General features: G+C 27.8%; 2 protein-coding genes across 3 annotated transcripts in view; one reads left to right on the plus strand and one right to left on the minus strand.

Annotated features, from left to right (window-relative positions):
* LOC126899326 (uncharacterized) overlaps nucleotides 1–23,989 on the plus strand; it is a 143,749-nt gene that overhangs the window by 31,698 nt on the left and 88,062 nt on the right. For both annotated transcript variants that reach the window (XM_050674120.1, XM_050674118.1), the window contains exon 3: nucleotides 7,300–7,338. In XM_050674120.1, the coding sequence (XP_050530077.1) occupies nucleotides 7,300–7,338 (39 nt within the window). The remainder of the gene's footprint in view (nucleotides 1–7,299; nucleotides 7,339–23,989) is intronic.
* On the minus strand, nucleotides 21,118–23,193 carry LOC126899329 (uncharacterized). The gene is made up of 2 exons (XM_050674123.1): nucleotides 23,047–23,193; nucleotides 21,118–21,676 (listed from the first exon to the last, which is right to left on the minus strand). The coding sequence occupies exons 1-2, from the start codon at nucleotides 23,072–23,074 to the stop codon at nucleotides 21,264–21,266; spliced, it is 441 nt and encodes a 146-aa protein (XP_050530080.1). The 5' UTR covers nucleotides 23,075–23,193; the 3' UTR covers nucleotides 21,118–21,263.

Below are 23,989 nucleotides of genomic sequence, written 5' to 3' on the forward strand. Positions count from 1 at the left end.
TTTTTTTAATATATTATTGAATTCTCAAATAGAAAGGTGGATAGCATTTAAATCTTGTTCATTTAAAAATGTATATTTGGTCATTGACTAGTGCTATCGGTTTTATAGACTTTTAATATTTTTTTTTATCATTAAAATTTCAAAATTATAATTTTATGATTTCTGATTTTGTATATTAAAAATATATTCTTTTTACTTAAATGAATAATCTATTTCTAAAGTTTAAACTACGCACAAATAGTCATGCGCGCATTTGTCATAGATCCATAAAAAAGGCACGTAAATAATTATCTTTTATCGAAAATAATTTGAGAATAAAATATTTGTATAAATACATTTTTCTGAACGTAATAATTATTCAGATTAAAATAAACATGTATTTTTAATTTTTAATCATAAATATTGAATACCGTCAAGTATCGGTCATAATATAATATATTTTGTTACAGACGCAGGTATTTAATATTAGGTTTTATTTTAGATAAATCTAATACACATGTACACAATATTTTTTTAAAAAAACCACTTTTTGATATATTTTTCAAGGATACATGCCTCTTTTAAATGGGTGACTACGCTTCTTGGCCTTAGAAAAAAAAATACATTTATTTTTAACCAGTGTAAATTTACGTAAACTGAACTATAAAATGAATAATTCTTAATATTGTGAAGTGTCGATGGAAAGTTTTGTAGGACTTATAAAAATAATTTTTTTTGGTAATAAATTTTAAAGATTTTACAAATTTTTTTTTATTTTTATTTTTATTCTAGCTATTATTCTCACCCAAGAGATGATTTTTATATGTATAATTTCTCATATATGCATAACATCTATTTTTAGATGAATTAGTTTATTACAGATTTACAGTGTTTTAAAAAAAAAATATTTTATGTAAAAAAAAGAACTAATAATATAAATTGTATAAAATGTCTAAGTTTTGAACATTTGTGAAAAAAAAATTCATATACCTAACAATTAAAAATTTTAAGAGCTCGAAATAATAATGAATTATTTTTTATTAACTTTTCATTCAATTAAAAATTAAACCATTAATTTTTTGTTTTTTTTTGTAATTATGCAATAAATTTTCGATTTGAAATATGAAATTGAAATAGCTATGTATAGATATTGTATATACGATAAAAATAATAAAAAAGTGATATGTTCGTATGATATTCGAACAAAACTAATGGTTTAAGTTAAAAATAACTTAATAAAAATATTTTTTTTTGGGGTATATTTGGTCAATTTACTGAAAGCGTGTTGTGTGACAAGAAAACATTTTTTTTTACTTTAAATTTTACAAATTTTTATTATTAGTACCAACCTTACTTAAGTTGTAGAAAAAAGTTAGGGGTATCCCACTAATAATTCGAAAATTAATTTATTTTACGCCAACCTAATATATCTATATATTTTTTTATTCTGTTACTATACATAAGGACAATGAAAATATCATAGGAAATATTTTATTTTTTAATAAAAAAAAATCATTTTAAAAAAGATTAAAAAACATTAAAATAAAAATATATCAAGAAATTATATCAATACAGTGGAGCTCCGGTAATCCGACAAACGTTTTGCAGGTCAGTGTCGAACTATCGAATTTGTCGGATTATAGAGTATTCCCTAAGACCTCCTATAGTCCGGAAATTTTAACAAAAGGGTACCTTGTAATCCGAAAAATCACAAATCCAAAGATAAGATTTGGTCTTGATAGGCCCTGGTGTGAAGTATAAATCATGCTTCATTATGTATGTCGACTTAAGTAAATTAAACAACACAATAGAAAGCTTATGTTTTATTATAAAATTAACGTCATTAATGCTAGAGAACTTAAAAAAAACAATAACTTTACATTAAGGAATACAATTACAATGTAATTGTGTTTAAACAAATGTACATACTAAAATATTCAAAAATTATGAATAAAAATCATGATATGAGTTTATGAAGCATGAAAATATTTATCAATTTTTTTTTGCTTAACATTATTGAAATGCGAGACCAATGTTCTGTCCCTCAGTCTTCTTAAAAGTAAAAGTTCGTTGTAGGATGCACTATTCTCCTCAGGCCATTGCAAACCGAGTTCAAAGGCGTAAGCTGCATCTTGTGCTATCACTTGCGGAGTAGTTGCAATTACGTCGTCGTCATCTTCCTGATTTATGATTGTATTACTAGATATCTCTTTTATAATCTCATCGTCAGACATTTCATAAAAAATATTTTCCTCCTTATCCAATCCATGGTACCAGATTTCCAAATCTTGCGATCTTATCTGTGTTTCAGCAACAACTTTCTCTATTACTTCCGTAGTTACACTGATTTGCGGATCGTTGCTAGGACTGGTGACTATGTCCGGCCATAACTTTTTCCAAGACGATGTAATAGTTGACGAAGGTAATGCATTCCACGATTGACAAAGAGCAAAAACCAAGTCTTTCATATTGAATTCTTTTAAAGTTTTTTCATTGGCTGATCTTTTGATACAGCTTTCAGAAGTAGATTTTTCTTATAATCTTGCTTANTAGATTTTTTTTATAATTTTGCTTGACAAACTGAATGATATGCTGATCCATTGGTTGAATCAGTGCAGTGCAGTTTGGTGGAAGAAACATCGCAGTGATGCATTTATCCTCAGTTGTCAGTTCTTCTTCAGACGGATGACCGGGAGCGTTATCAATAAGCAATAACGCTTTTTGAGGAAAATTATGATTTTTCAAGCATTTTCAACCACTTCTTGAAAAGGTCTTTTGTCATCCACGCACTTTTTTGACCATAATAATGTACAGGCAAATCAATGTTTTTGAATGCACGTGGTTTATTCGATTTTCCAACGACTATCATTTTTAGCACGTGTGTACCCGCAGCANCATTTTTAGCGCGTGTGTACCCGCAGCATTTGCACATGGTAGTATGGTTACACGCTCTTTACTTACTTTTCGCCCAGGTACGGATTTTTCGTTAAAGGAAACGAAAGTTTTGTTTAGTATCACACGCCAAAAATNAAGTTTTGTTTGGTATCACACGCCAAAAAAGTCCTGATTCGTCTGCATTGTACACTTGTGATGGGTTAAGATTTAAATCTTTCACCTTTTGCAAAAATCTTAATTTAAATGGCTCTATGCAGGTAGCATCATTAGAAAGTTTCTCTCCTGTTATAGTCATTAAACGTATGCCATGACGACTTTTAAAACGTTCTAACCATCCCTTGCTAGCCACAAAATCATCTTTTTTTATAATTTCCTTATAAAAAAACTTAGCTTTCATGGTCAACATGGGTCCCGAAATTGGAGCATGCCTATTTCTTTCCTGAAGAAACCACATGTACACAGCTTCTTCCACTTCTGGATGTTCAGCTTTCTTGAGTGTCTGTCTCTTGCCTGGCCCACAGTCAGTAGTTGATACGAAGTTTTTAATCTTCTCATGATTTTTTTTAATATCATAAATTGTAGATCGGCCTACGCCATATTCACTTGCTAAACTACTAAAAGATTCATTACGATTTAAACGGTCTAAAATATCACATTTTTCTTTAATTGTCAGTGTTTTGTGCTTTCGCTTCTGGGCTTGTGACGACATAATTTACTAGGTACGTATACGTAATACACAATGAATAAACAGTATACAAAGAATCTATACTTTGAGCACAATTGTAACCTGTTCAATCATGCATTATCTACATTAGCGAAGATTGTAAAAAAAATACCCAATAATAATAGACATGTCGGATTACAAGGGGCGCCGGATTAACCAGGGGCCGGATTACCGGGGGTCCACTGTATATCAATTTTTAGAGTAGACTTTAAGAAAATAATTGAAAGTAAAATCATTTTTAATTTCTTGTAGTTCAATTTTTACAGCGTTTTAAATTTTATACAAATTTTAATATCTTCATGTTTATTTTAGGGTATTAAGAATTAGTCTATAATATAAACTATATATTTTAAATAAGGAAAGGATAGAAGTAAAGCATTTTTTCACATTATGTACAGTTATTGAATTTTTTTCATGAATATTGTTATTGTTTTAATGATTATTTGTAATTGAAACGAAAAATGAAAATTATTTACACGGAAAAAGTTATATAACTATAATTAAATTAGTTATCGTCAAAAGAATACATTTTTTTTTTATTTTTGAAATTTTCTTAATACATATTTTAATGTTTAATACTGTAAATAAACACATGAAAATTTAAAATTCTATGAACTTTAAAATACTGTAGAAAATTTATTACTTTTACAAATTAATTAGATATCTTATACCGATCTTTAAACTTAAAATGTACTTTAAAAAATGGCTACTTTAATTTTTAATGTAACTATATGTATATATATATATATATATATTTGTAAGTAGCCAACGAAGCGTCGTAACTTTTCTTCGCACCCTTTTTAAGCGTTGTTTGTACACACCATACGGGATATAAACGACGACATGGTAAAGAGATGCTGTAAATTAACAGGCGAGGGTTAACGCATATATATCAATGTACTCTCTATCGTTAAAACAGATGAATGGATTGAAGTTATATCCAGGTTTTTGTTTTTCTAGAAATGGCAGAGGTAACGGCAATGTTTGGAGGGTAAAGTATAAGAACAAAAATAAACGTAGTCTTCCACCTATAAAATCCCCGTCTATTGCATGGTAGGTGGCAACGGCCCGTATTGACGTCGGAAAACAATTTTCAGATGCCAAGACGGTTTTTAAAAAGCACCGGTAGAAGAGTGAAATTCAACGATAACAAATTATGTTGGTGGCCTTCCTACCCCCGCCCAGGAAACAACTGGGGCTCATCGTCGTTTCACACCGGATAAACCCGTCGGACAGATAAGAGGGAGAGGCGTTTGAATAATTCTTTATTGTAAAGACGGTAGAGATCTACACGTTATTAGAGTCAAAAGTTTTAAATCGAAATGTTCATATTATTTTGTGCTTTGATTGTAAAAAAGTTAAACGAATGCAAGGGTGTTAATTTTCTTTTATACTTTTGGAATACTTAAATGGCAAACCACGTGTTAACTGTATTCACTAAATTAAATTACTAAAATTAATTAAAAATAATAGTTTTTCAATATTTTTTTTGAGATTAATCTCTAGATGAAATAATAAATTATATTTAATATTCTTTATCTCTAAGAAAAAAGTTATTAAAGTAATTAATTTTTATAGCTCATTTTACGAATGCCATTTATGTATTTTTTCATTTTATTAAACTTTATTTTAATTAAGTATTATATTTGATTATTATTATTTTTAATCATGTTTATCGCCCTCTCTACAAGCTATATCTTTTGGCAGAGAGGACGGGATAATCTATATAGCCTAGCGTAATGAAATCTACCTTAGTACCTACTCACCGAGGCATGACGTGTTATCGTTTGGTAACTTAAACTTTTAAAAAATTTCATTTAAAAAGAATCGAATATTGAAAGAAAAATGTATTCAAATCGTCCAAACATGTATGTTTATTTTACAAAACAAAATTAATGAAAAAACTTGTCATGCAATTAAACTATTTATTACTGACTGAGCTAAGTATTTTAATTTTGCTAACCTTGAAAATAATATTGTAAATACAATGAGTCAATTTAATATCTAATTCGAAACTCGTATTCATATTTTGTAATCAACGATTTACTACATTCTTTTTACATTTAAAAACATTATAAAATCATTCATTTTTTTAAAGTAATAAATTTATATTTAATGGATAATGTTATTCTTAATAATCAATATTATATTGATAAATGAAAGAAATATAAAAGATGTAAATAGATATTCTTATACTACAGAAAATATTTAATAAACGAAATGATTTATGTTAGTTGTAATTAATTATATAGGTTTAATTTAAATGCAACTAAAATAGACGTATAATGTTTACAAAATAACTCACGTTAGGACAACGATAAGTTGAAAATTTAATGACTTAATGTTCTAACGATTATTTCAATTTCAGTAATTGATCTTATTATTAATGAATTACAAAATGATGCATTTATTTGTTTAGAGTAAGTATTCCTTTCTAAATGGATTATATGTTACAAAACTATTGAATATTTAAACGAGCAAACAAAATTATTCGTGTTTTATTTAGTATTTAATTTAAATTGAAAACACGAGAAAATTTTTTTTTTTATTTGTAAATATATTTTCATGAATTTCATAATATCTAAGTATTAAAAATCTTCTATTTTCGTTAATATTTCTGGGTTTTTTTATTTTCAGAAAAACAATTTGTAGTTATTCTATAAAAATACGAATAAATATTAAAACTATAATAGAATAAGTACCTAAAATAATGGTTATTTGACATTGCAGTTTACAACTATACCTAATACTGACAGTCATTAAACTGTAGCATAAATATTGATTGAATTTCAGTTATAGAAATACTGATTTACTATTTATAGATGATCAATTTAGAAGATCTATAGATAAGCACATACATTTTTCTAGTATTTTTCTACTGTATAGATTATATAATCTATATTTAATATAAAAGAAATTTATACATTTATAAAAAATTGATTTAAGAATAATTAATTTGCTATTAAGTTTTTGTCATGGTACAATACATTCAGTTAAAGTGTAGTGGATATAGAGGGGAATTGTATTTTTAATATTCGTCATTTTACTTGATATTTCTTCCGAATTGCTGTAAACGAGCATAAGATAGTGGAAAATAAATAAATAGAAATTGAAAACGTTGAATAATCACTAAAGTTTTATCGGTTTCCAGTTTTAGCTAATATACACCGCATTGTTGTATAGTTGGCTGAATACTGAACACACGGTTTCGTTTCTCTTTAACTTGATCTGATTTATAGCGCATAGAAGTTTCCGTTTTCCCGCCCTCTTCGGCCAAAACAAACGCGATGGGCTCATTCACCATTGTCCGCAACTGCATAAAATGTAGCTTTTTATGTCGCTCCCTGCACCAATTGGCCACTGTTGGAATTTCACTCTAATATAATGTGGCCCATTTTTAAAAGAAACGTTTTAACAACTGTATCCGGGCAGATGTCGTGTTTTATGTTGGGTTTATGTAAATTTTCATTTGCGCAAAATAAAGACAGAAATAGACAAAATAATAAGTACACTGCAGAAATCCTCAGTGACTTTCATGTGTAAATTATTTGCATTGAAAAACCTCAGCAAAATACATTTTGAACATGCTATGTGTATCCATTATTATTTTGATAATTTTATTTTTATTTCATTTAACTGTATAATAAACAAATGTTTGTATTGTTTTTTGATAAATTTTCTTCGATATTTTTCTGTTTCAGAAAAATCAAAAGCTTGGACTGACGATGTGGATCAAACAGGTAAGCGTTTTTATTTTTTTATGACTAATATTTCACAAATACTATACTTAATAAGTCTAAATACTGATTGTATTATCAAGTTTGACCAAAACTTAAATTATATATTTAATAATTTTAAATTATAAATTATATATTTTTCTAGTTGGCGTTATAATTTTAATTTATAGTTAACAACGGATAGGGACACATAAAGAAAGATAGTATTGTTTATGTTTTATCATAAAAAAACTTTCATATTATCGTCTCACTTGCACAAAACTATCATTATGATTGTTTGCCGTTATATAATGCATGTATACTGAATATATGTACGTGTGTAGTTTGATCGGAAAACTCATATCTAAGCCCGGTCGCAGTTTTCCTTCCAACACGTATTCGCGTCAAATTATTATTGTAGGGCGACTGTAACGTGTGTGTGCGCGCCCCTCGTCGTTGTTCTATTCGAGACCTGACCACGTTCCATGTACTAATGTATACCGAGTAACACTTTGTTGCGTGTCTCGATCACGCAATAAAACTCATGCTGAATTTTCTTTTGTCATAGTTTTGCTTAAGAATATTTTTCCAATATCACGTAGTTTTAAATTTGAACGAAACGTATTTTTTTTGATTTTAACAATATTAAAGTCCAGCGAGTGAGTCTTCTTCTTCTTCCTCGCCTTCATCCCAACTACTTGGGGTCGACCAGTATGTCGGTGAGTATGGTAGAAATTAGTTGCTCTTAGTAATTTTTATAATAATTGCTTTTTGCAATTGATAAAAAGAAATACATTTTGTTGATGAGTTAAATACCAAAGTATGTGAATTATGAATCATTATTATTTATATACAAAATAACATTATGTTATTCAATGAAATATTTTCCTGAAATTTTGCACAGAACACTTATTATATTAGCAAAATTTTATTGATTTACTGGCTATATTTTTAATAAGTATTATACACATAATTACTATTATATTCAGTAGATATTTTTGATGTTATGCGTGCAAATAATATTTATTGTAATTAGTTTGAAACTGCAAAAAAAAAAAACGAGCTTTTACTGTTTCATAATATCTAATTAATAATAGTAATATCTAATTACAATTTGTGTAAGCAGCATATTACTGGAGTTATTTCATCAAGTATGATTAATACTTCGAAATTAAGATCTATTATTTTGATAAAATATTTTTTTAATGTGTATAATAATTTTAGGTATAATGAAATTGAAGACCATATTTTATAAAAAAAATTATGATTCTAGATAAAACGCGATAATTATTCGTGCCTATAAAATATGGTGTGCATTGTAATTCGTAGAAGGTAATATTTGCTTAATAAAAAATAAGCACGCGATACCTAATGGTTAACGCGCAAATAGATGATCTTATTTAAATAGAAATTGATTTGAATCACGAAATTACGGTGTCTACGCAACCAACATAAGTATACATAAAATAATCCTATATAATTACAGATTCAACTATTTATGTGTGTAAAAGATTATTCTTTTAATTTACACAATTCTATGTGAAGTCAGTCTAGGTATTTTTCATAACAGTATAAAAATTGGGCATACGGTCGAATAAATGCTTGTATGCAACGAGTCAAACTAAAAGGATATATGAGACTGAGATGTTAATTAAAAAACAAAATGAAATGAGACAATTCGGTTTTAAGAGAGAGGTAATAAAATAAAGCATTAACCGCGGTAGTTAAATTCGAAACAGCTTAAGTGTTAATAGGGTTTTCTACACGGTTATAATAAATCCACACGTTTATTTCATTTGAACCGTTCCCGTACACATATTGTGTATAATAATAATATAATAGCGTGTATTTTATGACAGCTGAGAAACTATTAAAAGCACGATAATATTGCAACATGCGATCAGGAGGCGGATTGATTTTAAGAAAAAAAATTAAAAGGAACTTTTTACAATTTTCTTAGGGTATTTTAGAATCAAATATTTTGTCTATGGTAATATATATTTATATATACACATTATTTTTGAAATTACATCAAAAGCTTTTGTTGTGAGTGTGCTATGCTCATTGGGAATTTGCATTTTACTGAATTTTTACAAACGTAATTAAAAAAAACGAAGACGATATTGGAATAGATTCAATTCTTTATTGTTTTTTTTTGCTTTTGATGAAAAAGGGAAATGTCGAGGGTCGAAAACTGAGCAAATCATGCTTGTAGACAATGAACGATAATTACCTTGGGATCTGAGGTGGCCTAAAGGGTCGAATCATCAAAGGATTTGGTCCCAGAGGTTTCCAATATGCATGTTAATTTTGTGAGGGTGTCTTACTCATACACACATATAGACATTGAAACAGGGAAAGACTGTTGACTAACACCAATGTATTAAACGAAAGGAACGGGTGTGCTCGACATGTGTGTAGAGAATGAGAATGAGGTCGAGATGCGTACAATGTTTGGGTATACATGGTATGATTCAAAGACGAGAGGGTACTGCCACCATATGTGTGTGGGGTTCTTCTCGTGTAGACGCCTTTTGGGAAATTATCGTACCAAAAACTAGTGACACATTTGTGTGTGTACATTTAGAGAGAAAACGTGAAATGGGGTTACCAAAATTCAGGCTTTTTTTCATACTTATGACCAGCATCCATTCTGTTTCTTCTCAATTCGAAACAACTACTACCGTATAATATTATAGTTTTCATCCCCTGGGAAGAACGCGCGTCAAACGTTAAAACACTCGCTTACGCGGTATTTCATTTATTTATTTGTAACTGGGGTTTTTTTTTTTTTGCTACTTACAATAACGAATTATCATTACTATTGTATAATATGATGCTTGTCCACGCCAAGAACCCTCTCTAGTTGTTAGTTACACGACAATGATGGTGAATGTGACCCTCGACCGCGTTTTATTCTATGTAATCCAATCTCACAGCACATGAAACGTTATCTTGTATCACCAAATACACACGTGATATTCCCCTTATGAATTTAGTGTAACATTTTGGTGTCATCATCGATCATGTCTATTGTTAGACATAGAGGATTTAAATTTAGTAATATTTTTAACTCTCAACTTAATCAACAAATTTCAATTAGTGAAAGTGATCGATATAAAATAATATGATTTTATAGTTATCATCGTCATGTTCTTAACCTCTATCCCAACTAGATGAGATCGGCTTTACCTTACGATTTGACAGGATTTTTACGCGATCTGTTGACCTGATGAAACCTCATTATGTGGAAAGGCGTGTGTCATTGTTAAAGCTACGGAAACCTGTATGGTCTCTCATCTGAATGATGCAATTACGCCACATCAATTTCCTAATTTGATTTTATAGTAGTATGAGTAATTCTACAAATATTTTTATGCATAGTAAGGTATTTCTGAAAATATATAAATGATGTATCACATCATTCATGTTATAAAAAGTGTTCATACATGTTCACTTTATATGAAATAACAATGGTTTATTGATTATAGTTAATAACATGATATATATTCTTCTTGTAACAACTTGTTTATTTTTATATTAAAATACTTATTATATTTATCACTACGTAGTGTAAGCATTGAATGATCATGTCATTTTGTACTACGTTCTTGATCGGTAATTTTCCTGTGTCATGTAAAAAATGTAGTTGATGAAATTTTCAAACTATAATTTTGGTTCTAATGGAAATTTGAATATTTTATATATATAATAAATAATAACATAAATTATTAGCTTATATAATATATTTCTCTTTATACAATAAATACGAAATTGTTTTCCATGATATCCAATTGAGTTTAACTTAAAAAATATTCATTATAAGGCAGTATATGAAGGTGTACTTTGTATGAGTTCATTTATTATCTCGGAATCATATAATTATCGCGAACGCCCTTTTGCCTCGGTTCAATTGACCTACAACTTCAGAATAGTTATAATTCAACTCTTTAATAGCATTTGCATAAATTGAAGATCTTCTCCGGATGCAGGAAGGAAATAATCCTGCGAGGTGATAAATCTACACTAGACTCCTTAAGAATTAAGTAGCCTATTATTATGCAGTTAGTAAAATAACTCTAAACCTTCAAAACTAAAAAAATATTTTTATAAAATAATTAAGATAATTTTCTATTACTGTCAATTTCAAGAATACTATTGAAATTTGTTTCAAGATATTTTTTATAATTTTTCATACTAAAATTAATGTACTATACCTGGACAATATATCATTTACATTATTGGTTATGACATTGACTTATAAAAACTTAACAGCTTAACAGTGCACGAATTCATCTTGTTATATATTTGCCATTTAACTGTTTGCATCGGAACTTATTGATTCATTAATTATTTTTGTGTTTTAGTAATATGGCACTTTTGATGAAATTTATCTAGGATAGAATCTATAAAAGTTAAGAAATTTAAAACGTTGATTCATTTATCTAGAAGTATTTAAAGTACAATGATAGCAAGGTAATAATGACAATCAAAGTATACACTCTAAGTGCTAAATCGTGTACCCGGGGCTGTCAAGGGTACAGTAATGTCTCAAGTACTAAGCGTAGCTGCCTTGTTGATTGAACTCAAACACATGATTTTTCTACGATACTTGACAAAAGTACACCTATTAATTCACTCGATTCAAGTAATGTTAATTCGTTAAAAAAATAACATACTAGATTACCATGAAAATTAAATCATTACTGTGTAATCATGATTATGTTTGTAGTATGATCAATTCACAACATTATTTTCATTAGACGTTATTAAGTCGTGCATAACTTACAACGCTTAATTAATATTAATATTCTTATGATGTTTCTACATATGATTTAGCGTAATGCGTTTTAGTTAATTAAATTTTACTAAATCATAAAGCGATTTATTACTGGAGGTAAATTTACAAGTGTTTACGGTTGAAGGAAAAGATCAAAGTAATTTGTTCTCCGCGTTGAGCATTTGAGTTTAATAATATAATTTGTAGAATAGTATCAAAATGTTCTGACGCTAATAAATACACAATTTAACAGTAGTTTTAAATACCCGTTGAATTTTAATAAATTTTAATTTAAATATGTAATTGACTGATATGCGTTTGAAGCAAACCATCATCAAGTAAAATAAAAAAAAACCAGCACAGGGGGGTCGCGGCACAGTGGTGCCGTGGTATAGTTGGATCAAGTATAATGATATCTGACAGTGATTAAAATCACTATCAAAAATAAACGCTTCGATGCAAATCTTTAGATAGTGTTTAATTTTAAAAAATTGGTGGATTATTCCAAAAGCTACATGATATGCTAGTTCCTTAGTAATATCCTGATTAAGAAAAAGTATGTCGAATGAAAAAGGGTTTATTAAAAAATTTTATTTCTCATAAAAAAATTGTGTTGATCCATACACTTTTCAATATGTTATAATATTATAAAGTTAAAAATGTAAAATACAAAATCGAGAATTTTCACACAAAAATAGCATTCGATAGCCAATTTCACCATGAAAACAAGTCCAGAGATCAAATTTTTTTTTTTCATATTAAAGTATATTACATTAGCTTTAATTTAAGATATATATAAAAGTGTCAGACCTTCCGGAACATTTTCAAAAGTTAAGTTGAAAAAGTGGTCATTTTAAATCCCCCCCTGTGGACAGTTAAAGGATCAGATATAACAAAAAAATATACCAAATGAAAGGTAATGATATCATGCATCTATATAAAAAAAAATTATATTGATATGTTCATTTTTAAAAAAGTTATGGCAGTTTTTAGTAAAAAAAATTGAAAAAATTTTGAAAATTAGCGATTTAAAAATTGTAATCGACTAGATACGATTTGTGATCTTTGACATATCATTGAAAGAAATCGATTCGGTGAGAGCTGAGAAAAAGTGTTAACAGACACAGAAAAAAAACAAAATTAATACCTTCCTAGCTTCGCATCGAAGCTAAAATTGTAATAATTATTTTTTGAAATGTTCTTTGTAATTTCCTAAATGGTATTAGTGTTACAGCTAATATAAATGTTAAACATTAACAAACAATGAGTAGTTACAAAAAAAAAAAAAAAACATATCATAGTAAAACCAATACATTTTCAGCTTCACATCGAAGCTAAAAGAAGAGGACAATATTACTTAATTATATTCTTATTATTTATATAATTATTTTCGAGGGCAACCGAAAATATATCTGTATAGTTAAAATATTAACTTTATTTGAATTTTTTTTTAATATATTTTATATTCCAAAAATATATATTTTATTTTCATTCACGAATTGCTCATATTATAAAATGACTATTTTTATTAATTTGTTTCAACGTAAAAAACGTACTTATTATACATTGAACATACACTTTTAACTATCAAAAATAAAAATTGCGTTTATCAATGGAACCTATAAAATGTTTAAGGTCAAACAAAGTTTGCGAAGTATATTAACCACCGAAAGGAGTGCTTGAAGTCTAAATTCAGTAATATGTTTTAAACAATTGAAAACGTTTGGCCCAACTATAATTTACAATGTGCCTCAAATAATCGCGGGTTTCTCTGTATTGAGTTCAAAGTGCCAACTTGTTTCTTCTATTGTTCCTGTTCCGTGCCGGAACAGCAAATAAATCGAATGAAACATCCATTATTGTTGTTGGAGCAAAAGAGAAACAAAAAAAAAAAGAGAGATTTATTATTCGTTCTGAGAAAATAAGACGAAGTAGATCGACAAAAGATGCGCTTACTGTTTTATTGACATAAAGTGTATAACTATAGAGAGGGAGGTATCTCAGTAATGAAAACCGATGTTAACTGAATTAATAAATAATTGCTACGCTAGTTTTAATTTTTTATGTCTATTGGTTACAAATAAACTCAACTTAAATGAAACAATTTATCACGTCTATCTTAATAAGTTGATTAATATTCATAGGTTTTATAAATTATCAAATGGTTTTTTTTTTGAAATTTATTCAACAATACTTAATAATTGAATAGCTAAAATTGTAGACATTTTGCTAGCAGAAAAACCATCTATAAATTTTACTTTGCCAATTTAACAAATGAAAAAGTGGTAAGTAAATATTATGTTTCGTGGTAGTTTTCACAGTGTTGTTACGCCCTATAAGTATATATGTGTAATGCGTTAAATACATTATATTACTAAATTGTGCCACACCCAGACTCGTTATTGTAGGAGTATGCCATTGGTATAGCTAAATGTTACCAATTTCTCGAATATCTTAAAATTTCATGTATTCCCTTGAGTTTGGTGATAATCATAGAAGAATTATGATTTTTTAAATTTTAAACATTTACCTTGATAGAAACCGAATAATGTAATTGTTTTTCTCTGGTAGAAACCCTTCAAATGATTGTAACTACTAGAAATTTAAGTATTGGTGTATACAAGACAAATCCTTTATTTATTGGCCATGTTAACCATATATATTAGATGAAAATCACCAAGAAAAAAATCTCTAATATTTTTTGCTACAAATTTGTCTCCCCCAATGATAAATTTTGTAAGTATTTCGCTAGTTTTTTAGATTTTTTCTTATCTTATTATAGTATGATTCTTCCATTAAATAAAAAATAAATAAATATAGAGTGTTTAGTAAGTAAGAAAATGGGTTTCTATTATTGTCTTGTTGGTAACGACTACCCTTTTTTCTTACTTACTGAACACCCTGTATATTAAACTGTGTTCTACCTACGCTATTTTTTAATGAGAGATTTTGCAATGAGTTAAGTATTTTACATACATACATATGTATGTATTGTTTTGACAATAATCTGATTGTACAATACTACCACGAATCATTTTTCTTGATGAGTAGCCACAAAAGAAATTATTTATCTAATTTACCTAAGAATATTATACTAGTGTTCAGTAAGTAAGGAAACAGGTCAATTGTTATAAAAATGATAACAATAGAAACTTACTGAATACCCTGTATATTTAGAAGTATTTATATTATGACTATTTCTGTTTTGTTAGAATAAAAACAAAAATTAAAATTAATACAATTGGGTGATTATTTTCAAGTTTATTTATGAGTTTATAACGTGACTGACTGACCGTTTGTACAAATAAATATCGGTTGTCTAATTAATGAGTCGTTCACACGTAATTTTACCTAGTGCATGTTTAAAAAACTTGGCTGCTAATAATGTCAAAACATAGTAACTACGAAAATCACGTGATGAGCGCAGGTGAACATATTAATTATTTTAATTTATGCTCTTTTTAATAATAAAAAAAATTAAGTTAAACGTGAACGATCGAATAAAGCAGATTGTAGTAATTAAACACTATTAATTTTACAATGCATGGATTTTATGACAAAGTAGTATTAAACTTTGTTCAAAACATAGTAAGTGTTAAATAAATAATGAAAAATTTAGTAAAAGTAATTTATATTTGTTAGAAAGATTTTGTATTTTAAAAATAAGGTCTACCAAATTCGTAACTTAGGAGGAACATTAGATTCCTTTAATGTTGTACATAGAGTTTTCAGCTTTGTAAAATTGCTTGTTATGGGGACTACAATCGTAAACATTAAGCTGGTTTGTTTTATAAGAGCGTCAAACACATCGTTTAACCCTTACAATATTATTCTTTAGTATTAAGCTAGATTTATTTATTTTTTGTCTAAAAATCCGAGTTGAGAATACAGAAATAGTCTATATATCACTACAAATATTACAGCTATAAAACAGTATGTAAAAAAAGTTTTATCTATTGTTACAATTACAACTGTAACGATAAGTTTAATAATAAAAAAACAATTTTCATTTAATTATTTTAAAATTAGTTAATCTGATTAAAATTTTTGAACTTAACTTTTGAATATGGTTAAGAAAATGCAAATCCTTTAAAATATGTTAAATTAGAGCTTATATAAAATAATACAAGTTAAATATATTTGTCTCGATAACATATCTTCAAAGTTGTCGTTGAAGTAAAACAGAAAAGTACTGATTTAATATTATAATCATTGTTTTTTGTATTATTATTACTTCCTATTTCAATTACTGTTTAGTCCAGTGCCTGTAGTAACGTTATGTTATAAGTGTTACGATTTAAACTTATTTTGGGATTACTTTTTTACCGTGAGCCTTGGCCTCCGTTAAAAATTTTAAAAAAGTTGCATATTTTTAACATAATAATAAATTGCACATAGATTATACTTATATATAGGTTCTTGTACAAAAATCTTATTATTAAGGGATATCATAGAAACTTACTTTATCTTTAAAACTTTTAATCCAGTAAATATTTTGCATTACTTTTTTTTTTTAATTTTAATATATTTGAACTTTGTAATAGTACTATATTTTATTACTATATTTAATATTATTTTATTATATTATCTAATAAGTAAAAAATAAAATTTAAAATTTTTTAAAATTTTTAAATAGTCATTATTTATCTCTTATCTTTCAAAAAATTTCGATGAGTTGATAACGTCTTTATAATAAGTACTTATCAAGTTATGAGTATTTTAATATATTGATTATGTAGCACGAGTATAATATGTAATATACACCAATACGTGCTATATATACCCGCATTTTTCCATTCTTATAACTCAATAAATACCTATTTGAATGTTGCAAGGTAGCTATTTTAAAATTTTGAAGAAATCAAACATTTTATTTTGTTTTTTCTTATTATAGAAAAATAATAAAAATGTATACATTTTACGTTATGTAAAACTGTCAAAATAATTTTTGCAAAATAATGTAAAATATTTGCTTGATTATTGGTTATTAAAAATGTCATAACCTAGTGAATCTCAGTATAAAAAATGCATTTTTAAAAAATCGTTTTAAATTAGTTTATTAATTTTTTTTTTTTTTTAAAGCCTAAGGCTGATTGGCAGCAATTTTCCATTCCTGACTCTTCGCTTTCCTCTGTAATTCGCAATAAGATCTGTAGTCCATATTATTAACTGTTTGACTAATATAGTCTATTGGTGATCGTTCTCTGCTGTTATTCCTTTCAATGGCACCTTCTATTATCCTACTAAGTAAATTGTTATGATCCAGATTTTACCAACTAACTTAGCTCTTCTTGTTTTAACGTATACTGTCCAGCTTATACTAAGTAGCCTTCTGTATGACCATGTCCCGAATACTAGAAGTCTTTTTTCTTTTGTTTTACTTTATTTAAATAAATAAATAAATAAAATAGATGTCAACAGTTATATTATTGTAGACAATGCGTTGCAGTTAAAACCTTGACTGCAGACGGCCCATCAAGAAATTATTTTACTAGTAATTTAAATACATGTTACAAATATGTAATTAAAATGCACGTTTCTCATGTTTAGTTTATCCTAAATTTTTGTTTCTTATCTATCAATAAAGTATGAGATTTGTGCCTATTGAATTTTTTGCAACCGGTATATCCGTTATACCCTTTGAAAAATTCATTAATTTTGTATAAAATTTATTTAACTTCATTTGTTGAAAATACATTTTTAAATATTTTAATAATTAAATGTTACTACTTATTAAATATCTAATCAATTGTTATTTAAATGGTAATTTATACTTTTTTTACAAAACAAAGATGTAAAAAAAAAACATTTAATGATAAGGTTTATTTAGGCTAAACGAAAATATTTTTTTGTATGTATTATACAAGATTCTGTAAGTATGGAAATAGGTAAGTTGTTACAAACAATGAGAACAATAGAAACCCGTTTCTTTACTTACTGAACACCCTATATAGAGTAGGCGTTAAATTACTCAGCATGATTTACTCTATGTTCACTATTGTCGTTTTATTTTCTCATTCACTTTTCCAATTTTGATGAGGGTTTCCTCGGGGAACTGACTAAGAGTTTCAAACAGCAGCATGTCATATATACTAACAATAGTGTATTTGTGTTGTTACTACCTTCGCTTCTTGTCCTAGTTGAAGTACCAGGTCGTTACGACCCTTCAAACATCAAAGCAAACGTTGTTGATAGGTAAAGATAAAGAATCCACAAGAATGTCACCCTATAAAAGATTTAATTTTTTTATCTTCACAAGAATTTCTACTCTAGGGAGTATATCACAGTATCCATACACACACACACACACATATATATATATATTAGTTATTGAACCCTGTAGGAAAACTTAGAATATCATAAACTTTTTGAAGAATATGTACAAAATAATATACAATAAGAAACGATAAAGTACCCTTTACGTCTCCTAGAACTCTTGTATCATAAAACGGATAGGAAATAACTGTGTGGATAGTAATAACAATAAAAGAATAATATTGCAATTTTGTAGGATTTTTAATGTCCGAAATGTTTTGATATCAAAACATTCAAAGACAGGTAATACACGTTGTCGTTTGCTAGTTTCTTAAATTTTATTTTATTTTTTATGACACATTATTCAATAACGTTAAAACAAGAAACATTTTTTAACTCTGTGTATAAAATAACCAATGATACTTAATTTGCTTGAAGTGAATTCATTGTTTAAGTTGAAAAAAATTACCGTTATTTTTTATACAAATAAATTAGTATAAAACTAGCACAATTTTATGTTTTTATTTTTTTTTTAATGGGGATCAAAATAAAAGTTTAGTTATAGTTTAACAAATGGTATTTTATATGTCAATTTTTTTCTGTATGGTTTACATGTTCGTATTGTTTAACGATTCAAGAATCATTTAAATAGTCGGAGTGGAAGTAAGTGTGACACACACAAAAAAAAAAAAAACCAATACCTTTTCTCAGGTACATATCGAAATTAATAAGTGTTATGCTGTAGGAACTAACAAATAAATATACTTATATTTATTCTTTAAAAATAATTTTTAAGTGTTGATTTTCTTTGTCTGTAATTTTTTAAATTAGTTAGAAGACCGGAAATTTAATTTTGAAAATACTACAAGAAAATGCTAACAAATCTACTGGCTTATTCAGTATGGCTATGGTAATAAATTATAAAAATTCCATTTATTTCGAATACCAATCCTTTTTAATCTAAACATTTCGAAGAGTAAAGAAATATGTACATGCGAATTGAAAAATGGCAATAGGCGACGTTCAGGCTCCGATAACCTTATATAGCAAGAAGAGACGGAACTGATTTAGAATACAAAAATCAGCAACACTGATAGGGAATTGACTTTGAAAGAAAAAAAATCTTTCTTTGTTTCTTTTCTCACCAACAAAATGTTTTTCTTTAATAGAATTACATCATAAATTTGAACTTATCTCTTTGTTAATGCTATGTTATGTAAAAGTAATATAATAGTTATTTAAAATTATTTGGATATCATATATCTATTAATAACATTTTAAAATTAATGAATTATAGTTGTCAAACACATTTAATTAATAAATATAATTTATGTCGAGTTTGAGTCAGAACATGTTTATTTTATTTACACCAGGAAATGTGACTGTTGTGACTAACATAATATTAATTCATACGCTAATTAAGAATTTTAGTAGTTGAACTAATGAATAATTGTAATTTTATACTAATATTTTATATGTAATTAAATACAATGGAAATATTCAACTAGAGTTATTTTTATTTTTTTAATTATTGATTTATTCAAATTGATAATTCGATTATTGTAGTAATATTTCAATTAAATTATAAATTACTTACGACCTCTACATAAATATTTTTAAGATCACTGGTGCTCAATTGATATTTTAAGAAATGTATGTATTCAGTGTGGCTCATTGACTTGTAAATAATTTGTTACTTAGTGTATTAGCGCTGTTTGGAGCCGACCTGCAGACAGTTCATGCACATTGTGTTCACTTATAAAAGGAAATAAAAGTTTTAGTTTGGGATATGTTTAGATATTGGCGCTAGGCGTATTCTGAAAAACTTTTAAAGGCTCCATCAGATAACGCACACACAACATAAGTGGATAACAGGGCTCATTTGTAATGCAATACAATAAACACAACAGTAATACACATGTAATATGTATACATGTATATATATATATATATATAGTGTGTGGTATATGAGAATGTATATTTAAGCTATATTAAGGGAACAAGTAGTTCGATTTGCTTAGGGTAGTCTATTTGAAAATGCCATTTGAACAAAATTTCCTGTTCAACTATTTGCCATTTTGATGTTATCAACATATCTTTCTCTCTCATTGTTTGTATTATTCTTTTCGATATTAATATTATTAGATGTTTCTGCCGCTTTTTAACGATATTTACTATTGCTGGTTTATTTCTTAATGCTTTGTTCTCTGTGCTGTTATATTTTGTATTGATTTTAATGTCGCAAGATATTCATATAATGATTTTTAAAACTAAAATTACTTATAACCGAACTCGTCAGTAATAAATCTGTTCAGACTTTATTAAGTGATACACCTTAACCTGGCTCAAAATTAATTAATTATTACAAATTGTTTTCTCAGTAGTTTATGTGGAGAATTGTGAATTATACGCATTTTGTTGACTGATGTAATACTCCTTATTAGTGAGAATAAAACACTTAAGCTCAATAATATTGATTAATTTGAGTTTCTTTATTCAATTTAAAATTTATATAAAATACAAATCTAATAAAAACTACAATTTTGTATTCTAAAAAAGTTAACGTTCGTAATATACAAGACTACTAATTACAATTTTTTTGAGTCACTTTAAAGAGTTACAAGTTTGAGTAATTTTGTCGTAGAATTATATAATAATGCAGATTTTTTTTCGTTTTATAACATAAAAAAAACCTAATTACTAAATTTTCAAGTCAATTTCACCAATAAATAAAGTTTAATTGAAATAAAATTTTATACTGGCTAATGGTGTGTACGGATTAACTTGACTAAATTTATAATTATATATAATTCACAAATTTTTTTATTTTTTTTTTTATTAAGGCTTCGACATCAGTGGTCATTAGCCAGAGTTACATTTATATAATCATAAAAAGTCTATGCAATATTATATATTAAATTAAAGAGTACAGGTTTAGCAATTTTATATATTTAAGAATGCTTTCTTCGTTATTTTCTTTTATGATGTTTTGGATGTTGTTTGGGAATTTGAATATGAGGCGTTCGTTGTTGTATTTGGTACATTCTGTAAATATGTGTTTTGTGGTGACAGGTTTATTGCAGGTTGGGCATATTGGTTGTGGTTCATGGTTCAGAACATGTGCGTGGGTGAGGTAACTATGCCCTATTCGAGTTCTTGTTAAGAATACGTCTTGTCTTCTTGTCAGAGTTACATTTGAATGCCATTTTTTTGTGGTTCTTTTTATTTCTTCAAGTTTAATGTTGAGTGATATTTCGTTCCATATGTTTTGCCATTTTTGATCTATTCTTTTGGTTATTTCGTGTATTGCGTCATTTGAGGGAATTCCTACAGTATAATACACAACTCTGGTAATTATAATCTAAAATTAGAATGTATATTTTTTTTTTTTATTAAAAATATTTTATTTTTCTTTGATTATAAAATTAAATTGAATCAAATAATATATTATATTAAATGCAAATATGCACATTCATATGCAATAAAAATATGATGATATTCCTCACCATTGTTGTAAATACCATATTAGATTTTTGTGACTTATATTTATACTCGAACTTAGTGTCCGAGTATATTCTACATTTTTGAACAATTAATTGGTTTAACTTTTGAAAGCGCTGTCACTGCCACTCACTTTAATTATTATTATTATATTAATGAACACATGAACATATAAACATTAGGCTCGTAAAACTGTTCAGACGTCCTCCCTTTACATTCAGTACAATGTGATTGACGTCATAAACTTCACATTCTCACTTAACCCTATTTAGAGGTATAAATGGTATTATTTAACATTATGCAAATTTGTCACTGATTTGTGGTCATCATTTACAATATTTTCATACTGTAAAAATATATCACCTCAGTTACAAAAAAAAGTTTTAATTAAAAGTAAAAATTTATTTCTAACTGAGTGAAATAATTATGTTTTGTGGTAAGTCGTAAAAATAGTTTGTAAAACATTTTTCAGTTTCAAAATTGATTTACTTAGGTGAAAAATTTTTAATAGCGGATCGAGAGACTATTTTAAAAGATTTTTTTGATCTCTTCTGCATAAGAAATATTGAAGACAATTTATTTCGAAAACAAAAAAAATAAAAAAATAAATGTTCGAGTTATCTGGTCGAGCAAACATCGGAATGGGCAACATTTCCGCGGCTTCAAAAGATGAACGGGTAATCCTGTTTTATGGGTTTGAATTGACGTCTGAATGGTTATTGATGCGATGGTAAATGAAAATCTCTTTGTCAATGCATGCGCTTGACGGTTAGCACACATTAGTCAGTTAAAACGTTACAAAATCAATAAATTCGACAAATCAAGAGGCAATAAATAGCTTTTTAAAATGTTTTTTCAATAAACCCTCTCGTTTAATGGCCAATATATTTTCTCAGATGATTTACTACTTGTTTTTCGGTATTCATACGTTTTTTATTGGTTTAATAAATACTTAATTAAATTGAATTGCGATAAAAACTGAATTAGGAAATGATTTTGCGCATTGAGTATTTTTCATCATGGTTAATAAATATTTTATGGAAACGTTTGTCGGCTTATAGATGCTAATCCTAGCGAGTATGCAGGAAATGACAGTTAATTATGAAATTATTCATAATTGATTACTGTTTTTTTAAATCGAGTTGTATTTATTTTAGTTGAGATGCGCTCAAAGACTTAAAATAACAATTATTTACCGATAAAATGTGCAATATCCCTCGACATTGTTGACTACAATCGTGTCGGGCATCAAATTTCAATATATTCTTGCAAAACGCCCGTCGAGACAACGTGTTTAATAGACCCGACGCAATATACACTCTACGATCCAATGGAAAAGGGTAGCGACGTCGCACTTTGGCGTATTCGAGGCACGTGCGTTTCACTTGTTTTACGCGAAAACTTGCTTTATCCTTATAAAGTTTTAAATTTAGATTGATTTAATTCTGCTCAGAACAATAATGCGTAGCACTCCGAGTGCATGCCACTGGCAAACTTTCACAACCATAGAAAAGGAAAAAATTGCATACGATCGTAGTCGATTGCGAGGAATTAATAACGCAGTGCGTTCGAGTCCTCGAAAAACAATTCCGCCGTTCAAATAATACTTGTGTCGTATTGTTATTGTATAGTTTAAATCGAAACTCGGTCTTGCCCTCCAGCGCACAAATTACTAACATTTCGTTTACATTATCAAAGCGTTGCGCCTTTCCCTTATTGTTACTATCAAAATTGGTTTTGCAACCACAATGTTTTTTTATTATGAAATGTAAGAGGTGGTTAACACATAAACTTAGTTTCGGTGTGGTCTTTTTCTCGGTAAAAGTGGCCGCAATTCGAACGCTGCTCGTGGATGTCGTCACTGTCAAAGTTAAACATTCCTGAAGGAAACCATTCGCGAGTCGCTATGTTACAATGTACACTACATTTATAATATAATAGAAACGCGTGTGTAGTTTGCTTTTACTGAAACGTGACGGGCGAGTCTAATCAAATTTCACGGCGTTAAGAATGACCGGCTCCGCTTTGAAATTGAATTATGTCCTGGTCCGTCGTGGTTTTAACCCCTCGACAACTGAAATTCGCTCACATACATGTACCAGCAGACGACCTGTTATGGGGTACGTTTAAAATCACGGG

This window comes from Daktulosphaira vitifoliae, unplaced genomic scaffold, assembly GCF_025091365.1.
Source record: "Daktulosphaira vitifoliae isolate Bord-2020 unplaced genomic scaffold, ASM2509136v1 Scaffold_2, whole genome shotgun sequence".
NCBI lineage: Eukaryota > Metazoa > Arthropoda > Insecta > Hemiptera > Phylloxeridae > Daktulosphaira > Daktulosphaira vitifoliae.